The 23,758-nt window shown below is 42.0% G+C and overlaps 1 protein-coding gene across 1 annotated transcript in view; it reads left to right on the top strand.

The window, feature by feature from the left end:
* The window catches only part of ABCA12 (ATP binding cassette subfamily A member 12), a 142,703-nt gene that overhangs the window by 8,270 nt on the left and 110,675 nt on the right, over window positions 1–23,758 (top strand). The window contains exons 3-8 of the mRNA XM_032805314.2: window positions 7,945–8,092; window positions 11,684–11,772; window positions 15,283–15,392; window positions 16,222–16,407; window positions 18,410–18,588; window positions 23,132–23,244. Coding sequence (XP_032661205.1) covers window positions 7,945–8,092; window positions 11,684–11,772; window positions 15,283–15,392; window positions 16,222–16,407; window positions 18,410–18,588; window positions 23,132–23,244 — 825 coding nt within the window. The remainder of the gene's footprint in view (window positions 1–7,944; window positions 8,093–11,683; window positions 11,773–15,282; window positions 15,393–16,221; window positions 16,408–18,409; window positions 18,589–23,131; window positions 23,245–23,758) is intronic.

Genomic DNA, 23,758 nt, shown 5'->3' on the forward strand with positions numbered 1-23,758 from the left:
CTAGAAAGGTCTTAATTGGCTCCAGGTGCCTTGATTAACCTGGAGCAACTGCCATTTGGTACCAGGGTACTAGGGATTTGTTTAGCCTGGGGCTAACATACCTGTTTCTCAGTACTTTACTGTAGCCATCTGGCCTTGCCCCATCACATATCTTACTACCAGATTCATAAAACTAGGGATGGACCAGCCAGTTATTGGATCAGTCAGCAGATAATTCTGAAGTTGTTTGATTTTTTAATATGTATATTTGGTGTCAGAGCTATGTTTTGAAGAGATGCCAATGGCTCTTATGTCAGTTGTCCTTAAAGGCCACATAGTTGTTGCTAGAGCAGAACTGGTCAATATTTTAACAAGACTCTACCCCATGTTGATAGTCTGGTGTCATGCCTCATCACTCAATGTAAAGAGAGGAGGGATAAGCAAATGAGTTTTGGTAAAACCTCAGTCTTCTATCCAGAGCGAGATTCAGATATTTTCTAAGGATTGAAGGAGTTCATTTAACTTCCTTCCCGTTTTTGTGCACTTCAATGTTTTTTCATTCAGCCTGCAAGAGGTCTGCTCCCAGGCCCTGGATATGAAACCCCCAAACTTTAGGGAATTCTGGATCTGGACCTTATTTAGTGTCTGGCCCTCATGCTTATAATGGAGCAAATCGAAACCTCATATTTATACAGGTGCTTTTAGTTGAATAGTTGCCTTTCATTTGGAATGGTTCAGATCTTGACTCATCTGGATCAGTTGATGCTACCTGGTTGATACCAGAAATGGGTGTATAGGTTCAGAGAAAATAAGGGGATTTTGATCCCATTCAACTACCATTGAAAACCTCACACTAAATCTTTTTATGAATATTCTACTTTTCTTTCATTATATTTCACTTCCCCCACTGCTCTGCATTTCTGGGTTTCACCTGGATGTGGAAGTGCCAAAATAAAATGAGAGAGGTTATTCTTGTACAACATCCAGCCCAGCTGGAAATAGAAGAATCTTGTTTCTGTAGATCCAACATGTCAGAATTCCCTGGATAAGGTTGGGAGAAGCATCCACATTGATGGGAAAATATTTTAACAAAACTTCAATTTTTTCTTTAGCTTTGTCAATCGCAGTCTAATAAACAATCGGATGCCAGGCCTGGAGGTTAATAGTTGCATTCTGGACAGAGTTTTATCAAATTATTCTTCACAACAAAGTTTTAGTCACCAATTAAAGAGATAAACATGGACTTGGGGAAAGACTGGGAAGTTCTGAGCAGCTTTCAGGTAGCACAATGAAATCTTCTAAGGAAGATGGCAGAAGTTCCACTGGAATTATATATCCTTTAAAAAGCAATCAGACAGTAACTACAGCCCTGGTAGGGGGAAGGAAGAAATTGAACAAGGAGCAATAATTCAGTAGCATAAGATGAAGCACATAATGCAGCAGTCTGAATTAAAAGCTACACGATCTCATATAGCCCATGAGAAGGCAAATAAGCAAAAATGGACTAGCTGGAACACTGGTATTAGGTTAGCGGTTTCTAACCTCTCATCACTCCATAGCCCTCTTTTATCACCTCATGACATGCCCTGGGGCAAATTCTGAATAAGACCTAAATAGAATTGGTAATTTTAAAAGAGAGTGAGGTGAGAATTATTAATGGCTTACCACAATTCCTGGTTATAAATAAATAGAAGAGATGGTTGAGGTTGCAGAACCAAGAGAGCAACTGTATACTTAGAAGTAGCCATAGCCTGTATCAAATGAATATTTTTTGGTGGAGGAACATGAGGTAGAATCTGTGCTTGTGTAAATATGGTGGAGTGCGTACTACCAGCGTCCTGATCCAAACACGAATGGTGCATATGAAACACCGACAGAGCTTAGAGAGGCCACAACAGCAAAAATGGGTGACGTGACTGTAACTGACTGAATGTCAGATTGTTGTGTGGCTTATGGGAACAGTGCAATGAACATCTGAAGCTGGGAACAATGAATTCTGGAGCTTCACCAGGCAGCATAGGGTTGGGGGCAGGGAGTTGGTGTTTTGCACAACGGGTGTAACAGTAGCCACTGAAGTCATGTGTCATGAGACGGGGCTGTTGATCTTTATCTTCTCAACCACGGTCATATGACTGGGCCAGGAGATAAAGTCACAGTTCCTTGCCAACATAAGGGAGGGACATGACAGGGATGGGAGCAGAGAGTGAGAGAGGGAACTGTGTATGGAGAAGGGAGAAGATCGCATGCACAGCAAATTTAAACATTTTGTGTGGAGAATTCAACAAAGGAAATTTTCATGTAAATATTTTGACTATACATTTTGTAAAATTTTGGTAAATATAAATGACAATAGACATCTAATTAGTTCCAAATTACAAAACACCATTCAGATTAAACACAGTGGTTTTTAATGAACAAATTACCCGCAAATACGTTCAATGCACTATTTGACAGGTTGAGTGTTCTATGGAGTCCATGTGTCTTATGTGTGGAGCATGGGAGGACTTGATAAGGTTTAAAATATGATGGTATGGCAAATTTGAGAGTAAGAGAAGTTTCTTACCCCAAGAAACTGGTAGTTCTGTGACAAAAGGAGGGAGGATGGATGAAAAGATCATAAAAGTTGCCTGAAACAAATAAGAATGAACAGGGAGGGAGGAAAAATATTCTTAAATGTCAAGGAACAAACATTTTTAAGGCCCGAGAAGAAACCATTCAGACCCCATACATCCTGTAGGACAGAATATTAACTTTGGCAGGTGCTGCAAGGCAGAAGGTGAATACAGAGAACCTGAAGAGGAAAAGTGAACCACTAAGAGCCAGAAATACAGGATGTAGACACATAAGAAGAAATTAATTAAGGACAACAGTAATAGGAAGCCAATGAGTGAGTCAGCAGAGCAGATTCAGTCCTGGTATAAATCGGTGTAACTTCCAAATGGGAGTTGCATATTCTTATGCCAAGACTGCATTTTAACCAGAGTTGGAAAGTGGCCAATCAAAGAGAATAAGGAAAAGGTAGAGAAATGTATTGGTCGATAGATTACATGCCAGATCCTCAGCTGGTGTAAATAAGCTTCTCTCTGTGGGTTTACAACCAACTGAGCATCTGGCTCTATGTTTGTCATTAGCATTTACCATTATCTCATGCTCCTGTGCTGGTTTAATTAATAAGTAAAAGAGACAAACCTCTAGAAGTTTAAAATAGAAAATGCAAGATATGTAAATTTGATTTCTTTTTCCTGGTGTTGGTAATGATGGTCCTGATCCTACAAACAGTTAAGTGCTTGCTTACCTTCCCTCTCATGAGCAGTATCATTGACTTCAATGAACATTCTCGCATGAATATAGTTAAGCATGTCATGTTTGCATGTCAGGGATCATGGTTGTATTCCTCTGGGCCCCAGTCCTGCAAGAGGACCCTTGTGTTCATGGGAAGCACCAATGAAATCAGCAGACCAAATCCTCCTCTGGTGCAAATCCATGTAGCTTTAGTGGCTTCAGCTGAGTTGAAAGGGTTGAAAAATTTTCGATGGAACAGTTTTCCATCAGAAAATGCATTTTTGTCAAAACCGAAATATTTTGTGGGAACATATTGATTTTGACAGAATTTAAGGTGGAAAAGTGTCATAATGAACCATTTTGACTTCACTGTTTTAAAAACGTCAAAACATTTCATTTTGATACAGTAGAAAAGTTTCTTTTTAGACTTTGTTGTTTCTAGATATTTTGATTAAACTTTTATACCCTATTCAATATTAATGCTAATGTTTTATACATAATCAATAATAATTTATAATGTTTCAGCATAATCAAAGCAAAGTGTTTTTATTCTATCAAAATGAAACATTTTAATGGTTTCAAATCAATTTTTTCTTTTGGAATTTCCATTCTGCAGGACATTTCAATTTTTTTGACTTTTTGTTCCAGTTTGGAACTAAAACAACTGCCAAAATGTTGGAATTTCCTGGGGAACAGGCATTCCGGTGCCCAATCTGCACTATAATCAAGCTATGCTGATTTACAGCAGCTGCAGATGTGGCCTAATATGTCTCTCCATGAGTGTGGACACGTACCAGATGGATCCAGGTGTAGGTCTGCAGTTCATTGTGGTGTGAGTTTTGTTTGGTTGGGAGTTTGTACTTTTCTTTAAGAGTTAGTAAAGAACTAAGAAAACTAAAGTGTTTTTAGAGAGAGAACATGATTTTGACCGAGAGGGGTATGAATGCAGCGTGTTTCATTGATAGCAAAGGCAGAGTTTCACTGGACGTCTTATTAAAGAGATAAAACTCTGGGTTCTGAATCATACTGTCATGATGGGTGAAACCACTTTGACAAAAAGATGCTGCTGTGAACTGTTGTCATCGCTGCAGTAGGGGAAAGACTAGGGCAGGCATTTCCTTGGATATGTTGGTTGCCACATGCTTTGAGTGACAGAAAGACATACTATTTCTGGGATTCCCCCCCGCCCCCAGGTCTGCTGAGCTATTGCATAGCAGTAGAAATAATGCGAAATTCAGTGTTGATGATGATAATGAATGTTACATTAAAAGGTTGCAAAGCAGATCCAATTTCTCCGCCCTGGATGGGCCAGTGCAGCTGAGCTGATGTGAGTGGGGGAGTTAGCTGCACTCAGTAAAGGGCTGCCGCTGCTGTAAATTGTTTCCTCCACAAAGCAAGGAATTCTCTGAGTTACAACTCCTGGGCTGGGGCTTACCAAAGGCCGTGTAGCCAGCCAGAGGCAGAGTTGAGGTGAAAGCTCAGAACTTCCTGGTTTCTGCTCTGTGATGGATGTGGTGATGCCTTGTAATCTCCTAAGAGTACTGATAAAGAGCCTGGTTATGAAGGGCATGCCTACGTTATAAAATTAAGTCTACCTATGTTAGGTTGATTTACAGCCACCGCAGTAATTACTGTGGTGATTCATGTCCACACTGCCCTTTTTCTGTCGGTGATTCGTTCCTCACCTGAACCGCTTCCACTGACTTAAGAGGGGCAGTGTGGGGGGCTGAGAGCCCGGGCTCTCAGCTCTGTGTGCAGCTCCCTGCCAGTAGCCCAGCTTCCTGGCTGCCCCGCTGCCCCGCGGCTGCCCCGCCTCGGCTCCCTGCACCCCACATATCGTCTGTTAGTTGTTTTAAGATCTGTTTTCTCTGAAATAAAAAAGAACAGGAGTACTTGTGCCAACTTAGAGACTAACAAATTTATTTGAGCATGAGCTTTTATGGTCTAAAACCCACTTCATTGGATGAATGTAGTGGAAAATACAATAGGAAGATATATATATACACAGAGAACATGAAACAATGGGTGTTTCCATACCAACTGTACTGGTTTGTACAATATGTGGCAGTACATGTACATTGGCCATACTGGACAGTATCTATGCAAGAGAATAAAAGGACACAAATCAGAGGTCAAGAATTATAACATTCAAAAACCTGTCGGAGAACATTTCCATTTCTCTAGTCACTCAATTACAGACCTCAAAATCTCAATACTCCAACAAAAAAACCTTCAAAAACAGACTCCAATGAGAAACTGCAGAATTGGAATTAATTTGCAAACTGGACACCATTAAACTAAGGGGAGGGATAGCTCAGTGGTTTGAACGTTGGCCTGTTAAACCCCAGGTTATGAGTTCAGTCCCTGAGGGGACCAACTGGGGTAAAAATCTGTCTGAGGATTGATGCTGCTCTGAGCAGGGGATTGGACTAGATGACCTGCTGAGGTCCCATCTAACTCTGATATATTTTTATAATTCTATGAAATTAGGCTTGAATAAAGACTAGGAGTGGATGGGTCATTACACAAAGTAAAATCTATTTCCCTATGCTAATTTTTTCCCTACTGTTACTCACACCTTCTTGTCAACTGTTGGAAATGGGCCATCCTGATTATCACTACAAATGTTTTTTCCACTTGCTGATAATTGCTCACCTTAATTGATTACTCTCATTACAGTTGGTATAACACCCATTTTTTCATGTTCTCTGTGTATATATATATCTTCCTACTGTATTTTCCACTGCATGCATCTGATGAAGTGGGTTTTAGAATGCAAGGAAAACATTCTTTTTAGATTTCCTAGATTTCAATGTATTTATTCCATTGACTCAGAGCCATACGTTCCGAGTGTTCAGTATGTTGCTAACACCGATGTTACCACTGGGACCATTCAGGCTGTCATTTCAGCTTTGCAGGCATTGCTGAGCACTAATACTTAATAGGCCTAATGCTGGGGCCCATGACAGAGTTGGAGAGAAAGTGGTGACCAGATCAGGCAAAGGCGTGACTGGTCATCTGTTGTGGTTAAAGGGCAAGCTAATCAATTGCCACTACAGGCCTCACAGAGTTTTCAGGTGGGTGACTCGTTTCCATATAAGAAATAAGAGCAACCGCCTTTGCCAGGTGTTTTTTATTATTTGTGCATCTCTTCTTATATGCTGTGATTAAGTGAAAGCTCCAGGATTTACTAGAGGTGCTATCACTGAAAATAAGGCCCTTTAATGAGCCGTGTTGGCTGGCAAAGGGCAGGGCAGGGCAAACTGTATTTAAAATGCTGGCCTCTCAAATCATGTAGACCCCATCGAAATCAACCCGAGTTAGGTACCTAAGTACCATTGAGGATCTGGGTCTTTGGATATGCCTACACTGCAATAAATGCCTGTGGTTGGCCTGGGTCAGCTGACTTGGGCCAGTGGGGCTAGAAAATGGCAATGTAGATGTTCAGGCTTGGGCTAGATCCTTTTCTCTAGGACCCTTCTTCCTCATGAGGTCCCAGAGTCCAGGGCCCAGACCGACCCCAAATGTCTCCATGGCGGATTTACAGCCCTGCAGCCCAAGCCCTGTGAGTCTCAGTCAGCTGACATGGGCCAGTGCCAGCCACAGATGTTTTGTTGCAATACCCTTAGGCTCAATTCTGGCCCTGGCAATGGGTTTGCACAAGGGAGGAAGGGGACATAAAGGCACTCACTTACTGCCCTGGGCTGGCTGCATGGATCACTGAACACGGGATGTGGGGGAATGCAGCCACTATGAGGCTGATACTGCCTTTCCCATGCTTGCTGAGGCCGGAGGGCAGGCACTGGTAGCTCCATCCCCCTTTGTGCACAGATCAGCATAGATGAGCCAGCGCACTAAGGGAAGCCATCTAGTTCCAGATCTGTTCCTGCTCTGCCCCATCTATGAAGCTTGTGGCAAAAGCCACAATGGAGCCATTACTTCAGTGGGGACTGGATACAGAAGCCTGTGGTCCTGAAAAGAGGCTGTCCCAAGCAAACCCTAGAGATCCACCCTGTGATTATGGATGTTTAGTCGTTATGCTGGAGCTAAGTCCTGCCTTTCAAAAGCAGGATCTAGCCATTGCAATTCTAAGGCTTTTCTCATCTTTTATATACTCATCTTTTTTCCCACTTCTCAAAATCTTGTAGTGTGTGTGGATTGACAAAAATCTTTGTGACAATAAGGAACACTAGTTTCCATTTACACTAAGGCCCCTTGCCATGGTTCTGGCAGCCTAAAGGAGCTTTAGCATAGGCAGGGTTGCCGGGGGCAGGGGGGCAAGTGGGACAATTTGCCCCAGGCCCCGCAGGGGCCCCCAGGAGAATTTTTGGGGGCCCCTGGAGCATGGTCCTTCACTCTCTCTGGGGGCCCTAGAAAACTCTCACGGGGCCCCAGCCCCCAGAGCTTCTTCTGCTCCAGGTCTTCAGTGGCAATTCAGCAGCAGGGGCCCCCCACCGCCGAAGACCCCAGACCCCCTGAATCCTCTGGGCAGCCCTGAACATAGGCAGAAATGTCCTTCACAAGTATCAGACATCCCCTTTGCATTGCCAGAGTGGTGTGAAGGGGCCTTCGCATAAATGAGACTCAAGCCAAAGCTCCTGAACTTAGAAAATTATTATAGATTCAAAAGAAGAAAACACCATGTCACAGGAATTAGATTTTTTTTTAATTTGTTTTTTCCAGGTTACCTAGCTCCTCGGAACCTCCCCAGTGCCGGTTTCTTCCCATTTCTACAAACCGTGCTCTGTGATTCAGATGCCAAGTGCAAGGACACACCATACACACCAGAAGATCTGTTACCAAGACTTCCTGGAAACTCCCCTCTCAGACGGTAAGGGAAACTGCTTTGTTGTTATAAGCTAGGGAGCCAGCCATTCAGTGACGTATGAGGGCCGTCGTGCACGTCATTTCTGGGCATCACCCTCAATGAGTGGTAGACCAGTCCTACGCACTACAGTGCTTTAGAAACGTGTGTAATGGGCAAATTGCCCACTGGGCACTTTAAAAATGTTAGTATTAAAATAATTATAGAAGGAGGTGGCACCAACATTATAATTCCCCGATGCTTTCCACTATGAGAATCTTCCGACACTCAATGCGCACACACACACATGAAGGCTTAAGTAAGATTGCCAGAGAAATACAGGAGTAGTGTAGATCCCCACTGCAAAGGTTAATGTTTTACTAGCAGGACCTCTGTGCACTCATCTTTTGTCAATATTCCCTAAAGCAGCAGTTCTCAACCTGGAGCCCCCGGCGGGCCGCAGGTGGGATTCAGGGGATACACCAAGCATGGCTGGCAATAGACCCACTAGGGCCCAGGGCAGAAAGCCAGAGCCCAACCATGCAGGACTGCAGCCCAGGGCCCCAAGCCCCAGAGCTGAAGCCGGAGCCTGAGCAACTTAGTGTTGCGGATGCCCCTGTGCCGTGGGGCCCTGGACGATTGCCCTGTTTGCTTCACCCTGCTGATCCCGGCTTTTATATGCAGAAAAACAGTTGTTGTGGCACAACTGGGCCATGGAGTTTTGATAGCATTTTGTGGGGGCCTCAGAAAGAAAAAGGTTGAGAACCCGGCCCTACTTTGAGCCCTAAAAGATGCTCTTGGTAAATCAGCTCTCCCAGCTTGGAACGATGACCTCTCACCCAAGGTGGGTGGGCCGGATGCTCAGCTGGTGTAGATGATCTGTCATTCCACTGAAATCAGCAGAACTTTGCTGACTTACATACACGATGATCTGGCCCAGTACCTCTGGGGTGACACTGGGAAACTTGTGTTAGAGTGACTGCTATAATTTCTATTGGACTAGTGTCTAGAGGCCCCAACAAAGAGCAGGGAACCATTGTGCTCAGCATTATATGAACACAGTGTAAGAGTGTGTCTACACTGCAGGGTAAGCCTGGGTCTGTGGGACTCAAGTCGGCAGGCTTGGTGGTTCTAAGCCTGTGCTTGAGTGTTCACACAGATTAGCAACCCTGGGTTTAGAATTTCTGAATCCTGATCTCCCACCTGTGATCACACATCCCCACTGCCCCTACACAGACCAGAGCCAGACCAGCTTATCCCAGGCTTCCTAGTGCACTCCCCAGCTGTAGCCCTTTCTTTGTGGTGCACTGTGGGGAAACTTGACTGTCCATTCCATGGCACTGTTCCAGAAACTGTCTCAGCCTGTCAACACATCCAGCTGAGTCATCTTCTGGATCTGCACACTCCCGGTAACCGGAGCCAGCAACATGGATGAGGCACCATCTGAAGAACTTGTCCTGCTTGCGCTTGCGCTACTGTTTCAGGAAATGGGGAGAGCACTACAGACATGCCCTAAGTGACAGTTCTTGCACTAAAGAGTTGGCTAGCTAGATAGTAGAGCTGGTTGGAAAAGCTCTGATGGAATGTTTCATGGAGACGATTTCATTTTGTTGAAGTTGTGACGGAACCCAGGCAGGGCTCTGATGGAATCCTGCCTGCCAGGTTTCTGAAACCGGCCTGGTTTCCTTGCCTGCCCAGCTCTTTGGCAGCTGAGAACCTGGAAGCATTAGGAACCTCAGCTCCTGAGCTCTTTGACTTCTCAATTCCTCTGCAGTTTTCCTGGCAGGCAGCTGTGGAGTGGGGTTCTCAGGGCGCTCAGCTCTCTGTGAGCTCATCAGGTGGCCCAATAGGGAGTCAAAAGCCAGGAAATATCGGGAGCTGCAATTCCCAGGGGAGCTCTGGGGCAGCTCACCAGGGGAACAGCCCCAGAACCGGAACTCCATCCCCTTTCACCAAGAATTTCAAAATTTTGGGGTTTCGTTCCAAATGGGAATTGACACCAGATCTGAAAATATTGCATGAAACAGAATTCTCTTTCTTCTTACAGCTCTACTAAATAGACCAAGAGCTGAACTTGCCCAAGATCACATAGCAGCTGAGTAGAACAGCAATGAATAGAGGCCTGGTCTCTCGATTCCCAGCCCACTGCTCTACCCAGTAAACCAGGCTGGCCCCGCAGTCGTCATTTTCTTTGTGCTTCTTAAAGAAGGTGGTTAATTAGTGATCAAGAAATTATAACTCTCAGGCCCAAGGTTATTTCAAATGTTGCCATTCATCTTGATTTGTCTTTTATTGTTTTGTGTAAAGAGGGCCAGATAAGGTTGTATTTCCCCAGCAGAAAATTTGGACCAATGTGGAAAAAAACCTGAAAACTCAAAAACCGATTAAAAAAATAATTTGGCAACTGAAAAACAAAATATTTTGGCCAAATTGTAGCCTTTCCCCCAGGTCATTTGGATTGTTAATCAGCTTTCCTGTCACTGGTAATGGTTATACATTGCTTTATACAATATAAAGCAAATCTATCTGTGGGTGTGCACATGCATGTGTGTATACACGCCCACGTGCTCATTGATTAGAGGCTTAATTTATCCAATTTTACAGGCTGCGAAAGCCTAGCTGAAAACAGTAGGGTCTGTGATATCAGCAAAAGGGTTACTTGGAGCAAAACAACACATGGAGGTCTCTGATTTCAGTCATGTCTCTAGGGTAGGATCAGCCAATGGGAATTTGTTTTGATTACATAACACTTCTACCTTGGTGTTTCATTGGCTGCATATGTTGCCGCTAGACATTTTTTCTGGAGAATTTTAGGGGAGACACACTGAGAAAACTAAAAATTTGTCTCCTATTATGCAGCTTGGTTAAACTTGTCATTTTGCTATCTTACCTCTGAACTGTTCATTTCTATTGCACCAAACACAGTAAATAAGCCAGTTTCTCAGCTTCAGTTCCATCTTGCTTCCTGAGCAATGGAATGTCATCTGCCTGCTGCTAGCCAGCTGAGATTTCCCCCAGTGAAGTGAAACTGTTTCCCATGCCAACTCCCTCACTCCCACCCCCAGTTTAGGAGATGATACACAGGATGGAGGTAGCGCTCTGGTACCCTATGGTGATTCTCAAGAGAAGTACAGTCCCTTAGGGAGCTCAGCCTGTTGTCTTAATTTAGAGTAGCCCCTGGGTTGCTTTAACTTGCAGTAAAGCCTGGGCAACTATAAAATCAGGGAAACATAATCAACTCCTTGGTGTCCCACCCCGGTCTTGTGCCGAGCATGTCTTGGCAAAGGACAGAATCTGATTATGTTTAGCCCTTCATTCAAATACAAGAAATTAAATAGAGATTGAACCAAATTAATGCCAGATGTAATTCAGTTGTAGTCAGTGGGGCCACATAAGGGTGAATTTGGCCTTCTTATATTCAGTACCTGGGCCTTTCCCTGGAGTCAATGGTACTGAACCAGAACTTCAGTGCAGAGGGAGTATGAATCAAAACCCTTCATCCAACCAGCCCTGAAACTCAGCTCCAGCTCTAACCTGAGCCCATCTGTAGTTTAGCGTAAATTCAGTTTTAAGCAACCGAATGTGGAGCTACAGGTCTCATCTCTTCCTTTATATCAGAAAGCAGAAAAGGTCACCTAACCTGGGGAAGACCATCCATCCATCACTGCAGAGTGCTGAGGTTCCAAAAAGCAGGAACGCTTCACTGGGTATGTTATTCAATTCTATTAGTGTTTAGAGAGTTCTCAGCATGTGGAGGGAAAGGTCTAATCTTTTAAAGGTTCATCTTTTAAAGCTCTCCTGACAGAGATGCCATTCCTAGAAGAATGCTGTTGAAATGATTGATATGTTCTCTATGGCTGCTTGAGGGTAGTAGTGCTATTATTTTAAACTCGTGGGAATAATCACAAATACATTTCTTTACAAAGCTCAAACATTTCTTAACCCCTTAGGGATCAGAGCTTAGGTCCTCCTAGAGCTGAATCCAATGTTGGAATGTGGCCAGAACACTAGGGTTTTCTTCTAAGGAGTTTCATGAGATCTTTGATGCCCCCTAGAGCCTTCCAAATATTTCATAAATCAAAATGCATGTAACTAATATTGCCTTTTTTCCTGATTATAACTCATCCACAAACTGACTATGATTTTTGCAAATTTCTTATTCAAAATTCTTCAGTAGATAATTTCTGTGAAAAATCCTTTCCCTGTAGCTCATTTGTGGCAATGTGAATGTTTAATCTTTGAGATGTTTCCATTGGTCACAAGTTTCTCTTTCACTGAAGGAGTACTGCATATCTTTTGGACTTAGGTTTCAAGTATAAATAGTCATAATTATTATTATACAGTATGTGCTAGGAGTTTCCCAAACATTCAAGATGGACATCTCTGTTCCAAGGAGCACTCAGTTAAATTATGAATTCATAATTCACATTCTGTAATATCTATTAAGTATTTATAATGACCGGAGGTGGTCAGGAAGTCTTGAATTTTACATCTCATTCAAATGATTACAGGTCAGATGTAAACCTGCGTAACTGCATTGATTTCAATGAACTATATAGTTGCAAACATGTGAATGTATACAAATTAGGGCTAGAATGTATACAAATTAGGGCTACAAGCAACTAGAAAATTAATTGCGATTAATCACACTGTTAAACAACATACTACCATTTATTTATATATTTTTGGATGTTTTCTACATTTTCAAATATATTGATTTCAATTACAATGCAGAATACAATGTATACAGTGTTTACTTCATATTTATTTTTGATTACAAGTATTTGCACTGTAAAAAAACAAAGAAATAGTATTTTTCAATTCACTTAATATAAGTACTGTAGTGCAATCTCTTTATCATGAAAGATGAACTTGCAAATGTAGAATTAAGTACAAAAATTAACTGCATTCAAAAATAAAACAATGTAAAACTTCAGAGCCTATAAGTCCACTCAGTCCTACTTCTTGTTCAGCCAATCACTCAGGCAAATAATTATATTTACATTTGCAGGAGATAATTCTGTCTGCTTCTTGTTTACAATGTCACCTGAAAGTGAGAACAGGAGTTCTCAGGGCCGTGTTGTAGCCAGCGTCACAAGATATTTACGTGCCAGGTGCGCTAAAGATTCATGTGTCCCTTCATGTTCAACCACCCTTCCAGAGGACATGCGTTCATGCTGATGATGGGTTCTGCTCGATAACAATCCAACGCCGGGAAGACTGACGCATGTTCATTTTCATTATCTGAGTCAGATACCACCAGCAGATGCCGGTTGATTTTCTTTTCTAGTGGCTCGGGTTTTGTAGTTTCCACGTTGGAGTGTTGCTCTTTTAAGACTTCTGAAAGCATGCTTCACACCTCATCCCTCTCAGATTTTGGATGGCACTTCAGATCCTTAAATCTTGGGTCGAGTGCTGTAGCTGTCTTTAGAAATCTCTCATTGATACCTTCTTTGCGTTTTGTCAAATCTCAGGTGAAAAGTGTTCTTAAAATGAACAACATGTACTGGATCATCATTCGAGACTGCTATAACATGAAATATATGGCAGAATGCAGGTAAAACAGAGCAGGGGACATACAGTTCTCCCCCAAGGAGTTCAGTCACAAATTTAATTGACGCATTTTTAAATGAGGGTCGTCAGCATGGAAACATGTCCTCTGGAATGGTGGCCGAAGCATGAAGGGGCATATGAATGTTTAGCATATCTGGCACGTAAATACCTTACAAGGCCGGCTACAAAAGTGCCATGCAAATGCCTGTTCTCACTTTCTGGTGACATTGTAAATAAGAAGAGGGCAGCATTATCTCCTGTAAATGTAAACAAACTTTTTTGTCTTAATAATTGGCTGAAAAAGAAGTAGGACTGAGTGGACTTGTAGGGTCTGAAGTTTTACATTGTTTTCTTTTTGAATGCAGTTATATAACAAAAAAATCTACATTTGTAAGTTGCACTTTCACCACAAAGAGATTGCACTACCGTACTTGTATGTGGTGAATTGAAAAATACTATTTCTTTTGTACAGTGCAAATATTTGTAATAAAAAAGAATATACACTTTGTTTTCAATTACAACATAGAATACAATATATATGAAAATATAGAAAAACATCCAAAATGTTTAATAAATTTTAATTAATATTCTATTCTGTAACAGTGTAATTAAAACTGCGATTAATCACAATTAATTTTTTTAATTATAAATAATTTTTGAGTTAATCACGTGATTAACTGCAATTAATTGATAGCCCTAGTTCTAAGAATGTTGACTTCAGTGCAACTATGCCGATTTACATCAGGTGAGGATGTGCAATATACCTCAAGTAGGATAATAAACAGTGTCACCCGATGAATCACTAAGATCACTTCTTGCAGTGCTTTGGTACTCCTTAGAGATGTCCCATCCAACCACAGACCCAGGTCATTACCTTCTAAGACCTTGTAAGATGACTCCACCAAGTATGATGGCTGCAAGACTGAAGACCCAGCATTAAAGTAAATGTGAAGACCCAATGAAACATTCAAATGGATGAGTTTTAAAAGGTTACAAAAGGAAAATGTGACCTTTAGGATTTCATTAGATCAGATAAATCCCTTAAATATTTGATATTGACATACATCTTTGAAGATGCAGTAGTGACTAGAACTTTTTGGGAAACAGTTTTCATGAGAAAATGCCAATGTTGAAACCAAAAGTTTTGATGGAAATGAGTTGGTTTTGACCAGTTTTTCAAGTTGAAATTTTTTTGGGGAATGGGGGGGAAGGAATGAGACTGTCAACATGTTTTGTTTCGACATTTTTGAAACAAAAAATTCTGCTTTTTTGTTTTGAAATTAATGTTTGTTTTAAAATTTGTGCTATTGGTAAAAATGATTTGTAAAGATCAAAATCAAAACAAAACATTCTGAAATGATCAAAATGAACTGTTTTGAAAGTGACCAACCCGATTTTTTAAAAAAATGTTGGTTCCAACAAATGTCGGGATTATTACTTTTTGTCCCAATTTAGGAGGAGAAATGTTTTAATATCTCTACACTTTTTGTGCAATGGGAAAACTGTTTTCCACCTTGCACTAGTACTAATCACACAAACAAAGGTATAGCGTTGCTAGCAGTTCTATTGCATGAGGTGGTTTATTCAAGAGATTAAGAGTTATGGGGTTATTTGTGTCAGAACATTACATTAAGTATAATGTTTGAAAATTCTCATTATTACAGCATTATCAGATTCAACAGCTAACCTGAAAAGCACCTTGGAGGATATTTCATCACCATACAACTTGACTTCCAGAATAAACATGCTCAACAAAATTCTAAGTTTGGGGAAGGTAAATTTTGCATCCACGGTGCAGTGACATGGAATGAATTTATTTTTGTTTAAATAACAGACTTTTAAGCAGAAGGGGGCCGACTCCCAGCTGGTGTGAATTGATTTCAATGGGGTTACGATAATTGCGATGCCAGCTGACAAGCTGCTCCCATCATTTGAACATGCATTTTATTTTAGGAAAGGGAAGATAGTTGTGGAAGGTGAGTTGTTAAGTGACTATTGTAAATTTCGTTTTCCTCTTAGCATAACCCGCAAGTGTTATGTTATTAATCCAAATTACTTTGCCACTTCACAGATAACCAAATACCAACAGACCATACCTCTGATATTCGAGCACAGGATTTCTCTAGTTCATTCAAAGCCAGGGCACTCCATGAGGCAAAATGTATATCCTCTTTCACATTCAACTAAAATACCATGTCATAGTCATTGCTATCCTAGCCAGTATTTGCCAATGGCTACCACACGGTGGTTTCGGAGATACCACACTATCCGTCTGTGATAAGAATTGTTTAGGGTTGTGAGCTTTTTGTCAGTTAACGTACAACACTATGCCCTGGACTTTGAGTATATTAATGTTTTTATGCTATGGCCCCAATCATGCAAACACCTACCCATGTGCTTAACTATATTCATGTGAATAGACTCAGAGAAGTCAGTGGCACCATTCACATGCATAAAATTAAGTATGTGCGTAAATGTTTGTGGGCTCAGGGCTAAATTGTTTAACCTAATTACCGCCAGTCATAATTCCTTACTGCTTTGATTAAAGTGACTGTCAGGAAAGACTTATTTTTAGCACCACTAATGTTAAATTTTCCCTTTAGGCGCAGACACAGGATTCATCTGCAGCGAACCTCAGAATTGTTATCTGTGAGATCATGTCATCATATATACCCTCTTCCGATCTCCCTTGGGAAAGCATAGGAGCAAATGTTCACAGGACGTTTTGTTTTACCAACTCGTCTCTTTTAGAATCATTTTTCCACACATTCCGAAGTCAGATATCTCAGGTGAATAGCCACCTCCTCTTTTCTCCATTGAGAATATTAAGAACGGCTATTATTATTCGGACTGTTGTATGGGGTAGTGCCTGGGAGCCCTACTAATGGACTAGGATCCCATGTGCAAGGTGCTGTACAAACATACAACCAGAAGATGGCCCCTGCCCTAAAGAATTTGCATTCTAATTCCTTAGGAGCAAGGATAATGTAATTGTTTAGGAGTGGCATTTTTTCAAAGAATCTACTGTAATGAAGCACTCAATGCCCATTGAAAAGCAATGAGACTTAGGCATCTAACTTACTCCGACTGGTGTTTTGAAAATTCCCATAATAAAGATGGTTTGTTTCCGCCCATTACTAGTCTGTCTGCTTTAGTAAAAATAGGGATCTGCTGAGAATATAAGTAGATTTTTAGAGATCATCATGACCATCTAACCTGACCTCTTTCATAGGAGCCATATCATTTCACACAGTAATTCCTGTGTCAATCCCAATAACCTGTGAAAGATCATCTTTCAAACAGCCATATAATTTATCACGCAAAACAATTATATCTTAAGTTGTATGCTCCCTTTTTATCAGGATGAGGGCTGTCTTGCATTCTCATACAGAATATTCTCAGACTCATATAGAAAGCTAGATTAGGTGACACCCATGAGGAGGGTTCTCCGAACGTATTGCATGATGGAGTCACAGCCAGCACTGCACAGATGCAAAGTCTTTAAAACTAGTTAGACTGCAGGGATCTTATGCTTTGACACATTCGTACTCCAGCACTGAGATGCGTCTAATAAAGGAATCCTGGTCATGGCACTCTACCACTTAGAGCCAAATGCTCGGCTGATGTAAAGGTGCTGCTTCATTGACTTACATGGATTTCTCCCTGTTTGCACCAGCAGAGAATTGGGCCCATGTTCTTTTCTCACCCCTCCCCTTGGTTCTAGTTTTACCACCTGTCTTGTTCCCTCCATCCATTGCTTTATGATCTCTGCTGTAGAATCTTGTTGTTCTGGGTCCACGAGTGGGAATCTGTGGAGGGGATTTCATGAAGGAGAACAAGTTATTCCACCTCGCCGTGCTCATCAGTTACTCACCATGAAAAGACTAGCTAGAGCTGGACTCATCCCAAGTCCTGTACCAGCTGAAACAATCACTTGAAATGGAATTTAGATGGGCTGGCCAAATTCATCCTTGGTGTAAACACTTGGGAGGAATATGCTCCATTGACACAACCGTAGGCACAATGTGCAGAATCACCCAGATATAAGCCCTGCTGAATGCCTGCGCTGGGGAATAAGGTGTGTGGAGTCTCCTTGACTGAATTGCTGGGTCTTAAGTAGAGGGAAATCAGTTGCCAAAGGGCTGCTACCTCTTGCCCCCGGCCTCCACTAGGGTGACCAGATGTCCTGATTTTATAGGGACAGTCCCAATATTTGGGGCTTTTTCTTATATAGACGCATATTACCCCCTACCCTCTGTCTCGATTTTTCACACTTGCTATCTGGTCACCCTAGGCCCCACACAGGTTGGTGAGGAGTGGCTTGTCAGGGGTGTGGAATAAGCAGAACCCCATAAAGCACCAGGCAGCACAACTAAGCTGGCTTAAAGGAGGTTGTAAACTGTGTTAGAAAAAGGGCAGGGATTGAACTGTGACTCCAAGAGACCCCAATTTGGTTCCTTCTCATGCTCTTGGGGCATTGCAGTTGTGTGTTATCCTTTGCTGAGGCTGGATTGAAAGGGTGCAGCCTCACTCAAAATAAATAGCGTACTCAGCCCACAATTGTATTACATTAAAAAATATTGTCCAATTTTGATTTTCATGCAACTGGTAAACACTTTCCAAAAGTGTCCTGGGGTTACCAGGGTTTAAAATGCTCTGGTATGAATTCCAGATAGCTATACCCGTTTGAATGCGCAATGTGAATATTTTTGTTATGTGGTGCAGCTAGTTAACAAATATAAAATGTCCTCTTAGCCTGTAAATAATTTTATTTCATTTTTATGGTTTAAGTTGCAGCAGGACCCTCAGTACCAGGTGACATTTGTCAAAGAAACTGTTTCGTTCCTGTCACTCATCTCACGAGTGCAGAATGAAACCTCTCTGTGGCATTTCCTCTTGATGATCCCCGATGTGGTCCAGGGCAGTCTGAGAATGAAGGATATATTTGCTTTTCTTCAGAATGCAAGCAGGTAGGACAACAGAAAGGATGGGAAGGGAGCTGATGGTATGGTGGTTATGCCTATTATTGAGCAGGCGGTCATGATGTGGCAACTCAAAGGAACAGAAAGGGAGTTAGTTTCGGTGGTGCAGGGCTATCTTACTGTATGTCTGAAGGTCTCTAAGGATGGTGGGTAACATATTGACTTTCAGTGAGACTCAAGCCCCTCTGGGTATGTCTGCACAGCCCGCAGAAGGGAACCTTTCAGCCTGGGGTTAAGAGACTTGTGTTAGTGGGGCTCGCATGAGTATACTAAAAACATCACTGCAGATTTTAGAGCACTAGCACAAGCCCTGCTAGCCCAAATCTGTCAGCCTGGGTTGGAGGACTTGCTCCTATGGGCCGTGTAGACATGTAGACATACCCTGTGTTACTGAGTCACTTGTGAAAGTAACTCTTGGGTCACTCAAGTACTTTTGCAAATGTTACCCAGTGTCTGCTGGCCGTAAACCTGTTCTGAGGCATAGTCGGTGTGCAGCTATCATTACCACGTGGAAGTTGAAAGGCTAGGTAAGTGACTGTCCAAAATGTCAGATGAAAACAAATCCTTTCTTCTGTGCTCCTTGATAAGTTTTTGATGATATTAGCTAACCAGCTCCTTTCAGAAGATCTCAGGGCCAGATGCACTGGTATATTCCAGCTGCTTTGTATCACTCTATGAATTTGGCTTAGAAGAAATATTAAACTAGGTTTACGGTTACTTTGCATTGCTACATTGGCATCAAGCAGCCAGACCAGAGTGGTGAATCTGGCTTTTAGAGTTTTGTGGCTTTGAAACTATATCTCTAGATAGGAGGAAGTATCTTTGGCATGATATTTGTTGCTCAACAGTTACAGGGAAAATGGAGGAGACAAAACAGAGACTCATACATAGTCTTTATTGCCCTGATTGAAACTTTGACACTCTCTCCAACTAGGATTCTGAAAACTTTCCTCAGTGGGCTCAGTCCTGAAGTCCTTTCCCAATTCGTACTCAGACAAAACTCCCATCTAAAGCAAAAGGACTTCAGGATTGTGCCCCAAATTGGGGTATCGGGAGAAATTTGTGCAACTCATCCACTGGCTTCGTAACTGAAAGCTGGATAGTGTATCTGTGGAGATCATTGTATCTGGTCCACTTTAACATATCCAATGGAGTCAAACCAAGTGACTCTTTGTCAAGTCTCTCTTTCCAACAATGATTGATGGAGATGATGCTGGCAAGCTGTATTTAATAAACACCTGGTAAGCTCCTTAATTTGAGCAGTCTGAAGACCCTTACAGAAGTTGCCAAGAAGGTTGGTTGTGATCTTGGTAGACTTGGGACTCACACTTGCTTATCATTAACAAGAAGCAGAGGAAACTAAAAACAATCAATGTGCCATTAGTCTGGAGAAAACTGAGATAATGTACTAACCTGCACTTGGGGAATCACATATAAGATCTAGTATCACGATCCTCAGTGGAGCCACTCTCAATGTGATAACAGATTTCGCTTTCTTCAAAAGAGTTTTGTTAATGCTACTCTTAATAGAGGAGCTACTTGTGAGTGTCCACATTTATTAGATTGCTGCTTCCAGATCTGTAACCAGGACTGTATCACACAAGAAGACATAACATTCATTGTGCTATTCCATCTCACAGGGACGTGTTATCACCTGTAAGTCAAAGAGCTGTGCAGAATTTTGTCAGTGGCACCTTGGAGCTGGAATACCTAGAAAGTGGCATGATAAATGCAACAATAAAGGGTTTGTGCAAAGAGCTTGCACAAATACAATTTGAAATTATTGTTATGCAATTACATCTTAGCCAGACTGGGCATGCCTTCTACATGAAATAACAGGTTCTCAAGAAAATATTGCACAGTGATTTTTTATAGGTGAAAGATCAAGAGACACACGAAGAACCTCCACCCACGGTGACATTGATATTAATATATGGGAAGCTGCTGTACCAGAGCAGTGAAGTACTATCTTGTGCAGAAAGTTTTGGAGCAAATTTTATTACCCTGTAGGAGAAACTGAGGCCTTGCAAGCAAAGAAAACAGGAATTATGGATAGGGTGGCCAATTTTGATTGGACATATTCCTGAAGGTTTCATCACATGATGTAATAATAAATTAAAGATTAATCTTTAATTCCTGAAGACTCCGGGACAATCCTGGGGGGTTGGCAATCCTTATTATGAACACCCTTAGTAAACATTCCTGGCTTTTAAATTTTCCTGCCCAGCCAGGGAATTAATAATTAGACTCTTCAGCTACCTTCAAGACCACAAAAGTTCTTGCAAAACTATTCAACTTTGACATAAAGGACAAACCGCAACACCAGCTTCTATTTCTACTACCTGCTCCTTTACATAATTTGTGCTCACTTTTGGCAATCCGTGGCATCTAGTGCCCTCACTATTCCTTTCCTGATGCTTTTGACACAGTGAGACAGGTGCAATTTTTATGCATATCCCAGCAGCAACTTCCCCTTTTGAGGCTCTTGCCGCTTACTCTTCTAATGTGCACCTGGGCAGAATGAAAATATTCAGGTTAACATTGAGGGGAGAAAACCTATCCAAGATCATTATAATAAATATGGAGTCGCAATAAGCACCATACTTTGTCCTTGCTCTGGGCCCATTCTTGCAAGGCAGTGTGTGTTCATCCACACAGGACGAATCAGCTCCTCTATGCTGTTTGCATATCTCTTGCAGTATGTAAACAGGGCAGCAGTTGTAACTCCACATGCAATGCTGAAATGTACAATGACTCCGCACCTACCATAAATTTTATAGATGCAGAACATAGAGCAGCTGATCCAATGCCTATTGAAGTCAATGGAAACAGTCCTAAAGATTTCAATAGTCTTTGATATATGCAGTGTTGTTGTAACCGTGCTGGTCCCAGGTTATTAGAGAGACAAGGTGGGTGGGATGCTATCTTTTATTGGATCAACTTCTGTTCGTGAGAGAGAGACAAGCATTTGAGCTTACGCAGAGCTCTTCTTCAGGTCAGGTTCTTCAGGTTTTTCAGGCCTGTGTAAGCTTGTCTCTCTCACCAACAGAAATTGGTCCAGTAAAATATATTACCTCATCCAACTTGTCTCTCTAATGGTCTTTGATTCATATCCATAACACTGTGAATATTGAATAGATATTTTAATGATACCGCTGCAATACAATCAACCTGACAGCTTTTTCTTTTCTAAAAGATCCCTTGTTTCCCTTCAGTCTGAATGAGAGAGATAATGAATCCTCTGAAATGGCCACACATTTCCCATCCATTTATCTTGTCTTCTGTGGATTCCCACTTTATCTTGATCCTTAGCTTCTCTATTTCTTAGTTTCTTTCAGGATAAAATTCACCCAGCACAGTGCACCGCCAGGATGGTGTGTCACTTTCATCCTATGTACGCCCTATTTTGCAAATTTAAGTAGTGTACAGGCTTTGCTTGAGCTTCTTGATAGGAGTAATTTAATGAGTATATTAGTCTATAAGGTGCCACAGGATTCTCTGCTGCTTTCTCTGATACTTAATGAGTATAAGGTGTGTGACAAAGCTCTGAGCCTGTATTGGTGGGTCCCGCGCTTCCAGGGGGATTCAGTGGCCTCAGAAGCTCACTAAGACCCTCAGTGTGACCTCTCTTTCTCAGTATAGCGGCAAAGGTCACAGCTTTTTGAGCTACTTTTGTCACAGGCCATTATGGGAGGTGGAAGGGTAGAATACCCACAGTCTCTGTTGCTCCTTAGAGCTCAGTAGGCACAGTTCGGCCTCCAACTGGACCTAAGTCTGCTTCCCCTCTCAAGGGGATCTCTGTAGAGCATGCGGGGGGCGGAGGGAAAGGGAGGGAACCCAGGCTCATCCTCTAATCCGGGTTCCAGCCCAGGGAACGTAATGGTAGTAGCTGTTGGCGGCTTCCCCTTCACCACTGATGCTACTTTGATTCCCTGGGCCACTTCCCCATGATTCCCTTTTCCCAGCTTCACCCTTACCTCAGGTTTCAGCAACGCTTCGTCTCCTCCAGCTCCTTTCACCTGGGCTTTTTTGAGGAACTGGAAGGAGAGCTTTTAAGCAGTATGAGTAGGACCTTGATTAGTTCCAGCTGTCTCCATTAGCCTAACAGCCTTAACTGACCCTTTGCTGGTTAATTGGAATCAGATACCTGCATTAGCCCAATGACCTTAACTGGTTTAATTAGCATCAGGTGACTTGATTGGCCTGGAGTAACCTTTGTTTGGCTACTAAGGGAACAGGGACCTGCTCATCCTGAGGCTGATATATTTGCCTTCCTCTACTCTTTTATAGCTTGCTGGTCTGAGTTTGTCACAGGTGTTATACATTCTGCTAATATACTGCTATGGCTTTCCTTCAAAGCCCTTTGTTAGCATTTTGGGCATGATCCAACACATAATTAAACATAAGGGCAGCATCTTTTTTGCCATGTATTTTAAGAATGGTATGCTGCACTCCATCTATTTCCCACGCTCTTTTGTTTCTCCTGGTAATCCTTAAGCCACAATTTGTTTTCATTGTTTTTCCTCCTTAGTGTTCTGATGGCATCTCCACAGGTTTCTCCTCCAGTCATGAGTAATGATGGAATCAAAACTATCCACAACAGAGTTTTGCGTCTTTTGGATTCCCTGAACTGTTCAGAACAAGGTAAGAGCCTTCAAACTAGCTATATCTTTGTTGAAAAACTGCAACACCAAGGAGAAACATACTGTGAGCTTGTAGGCAGCCAGACCAGTCCTATGCTATTCAGGGCTTGGAATAATGAATTGTCCCTTCAACTTTTAACATATCTAAATAAATAAATAAAATGTCTCATCACCAGTGGAAACTTAAAACTCTTCCTCAATTAATCTGCTGCTACCAAAAAAGATATGTTTTTACACCATGATAATTAACATGAAGTAGCTTTCTTAGTGTAATATCTTAGTGGAGGCAAAGTATCATAGTTTTTACCTCAGTGTAACTAGGCATGGTCAACCCCAGGTGGAAAGGGTGGTATTGAACTCAGGTAACTTTGGCCTGGTCTACACTACACGTTTACACCGATTTTAGCGGCGTTAAACCGATTTAACGCTGCACCCATCCACACAATGAGGCCCTTTATATCGATATAATGGGCTCTTAAACTGGTTTCTGTACTCCTCCCCGACGAGAGGAGTAG

The sequence above is a fragment of the Chelonoidis abingdonii genome, chromosome 10 (genome assembly GCF_003597395.2).
Source record: "Chelonoidis abingdonii isolate Lonesome George chromosome 10, CheloAbing_2.0, whole genome shotgun sequence".
Taxonomy (NCBI): Eukaryota; Metazoa; Chordata; order Testudines; family Testudinidae; genus Chelonoidis; species Chelonoidis abingdonii.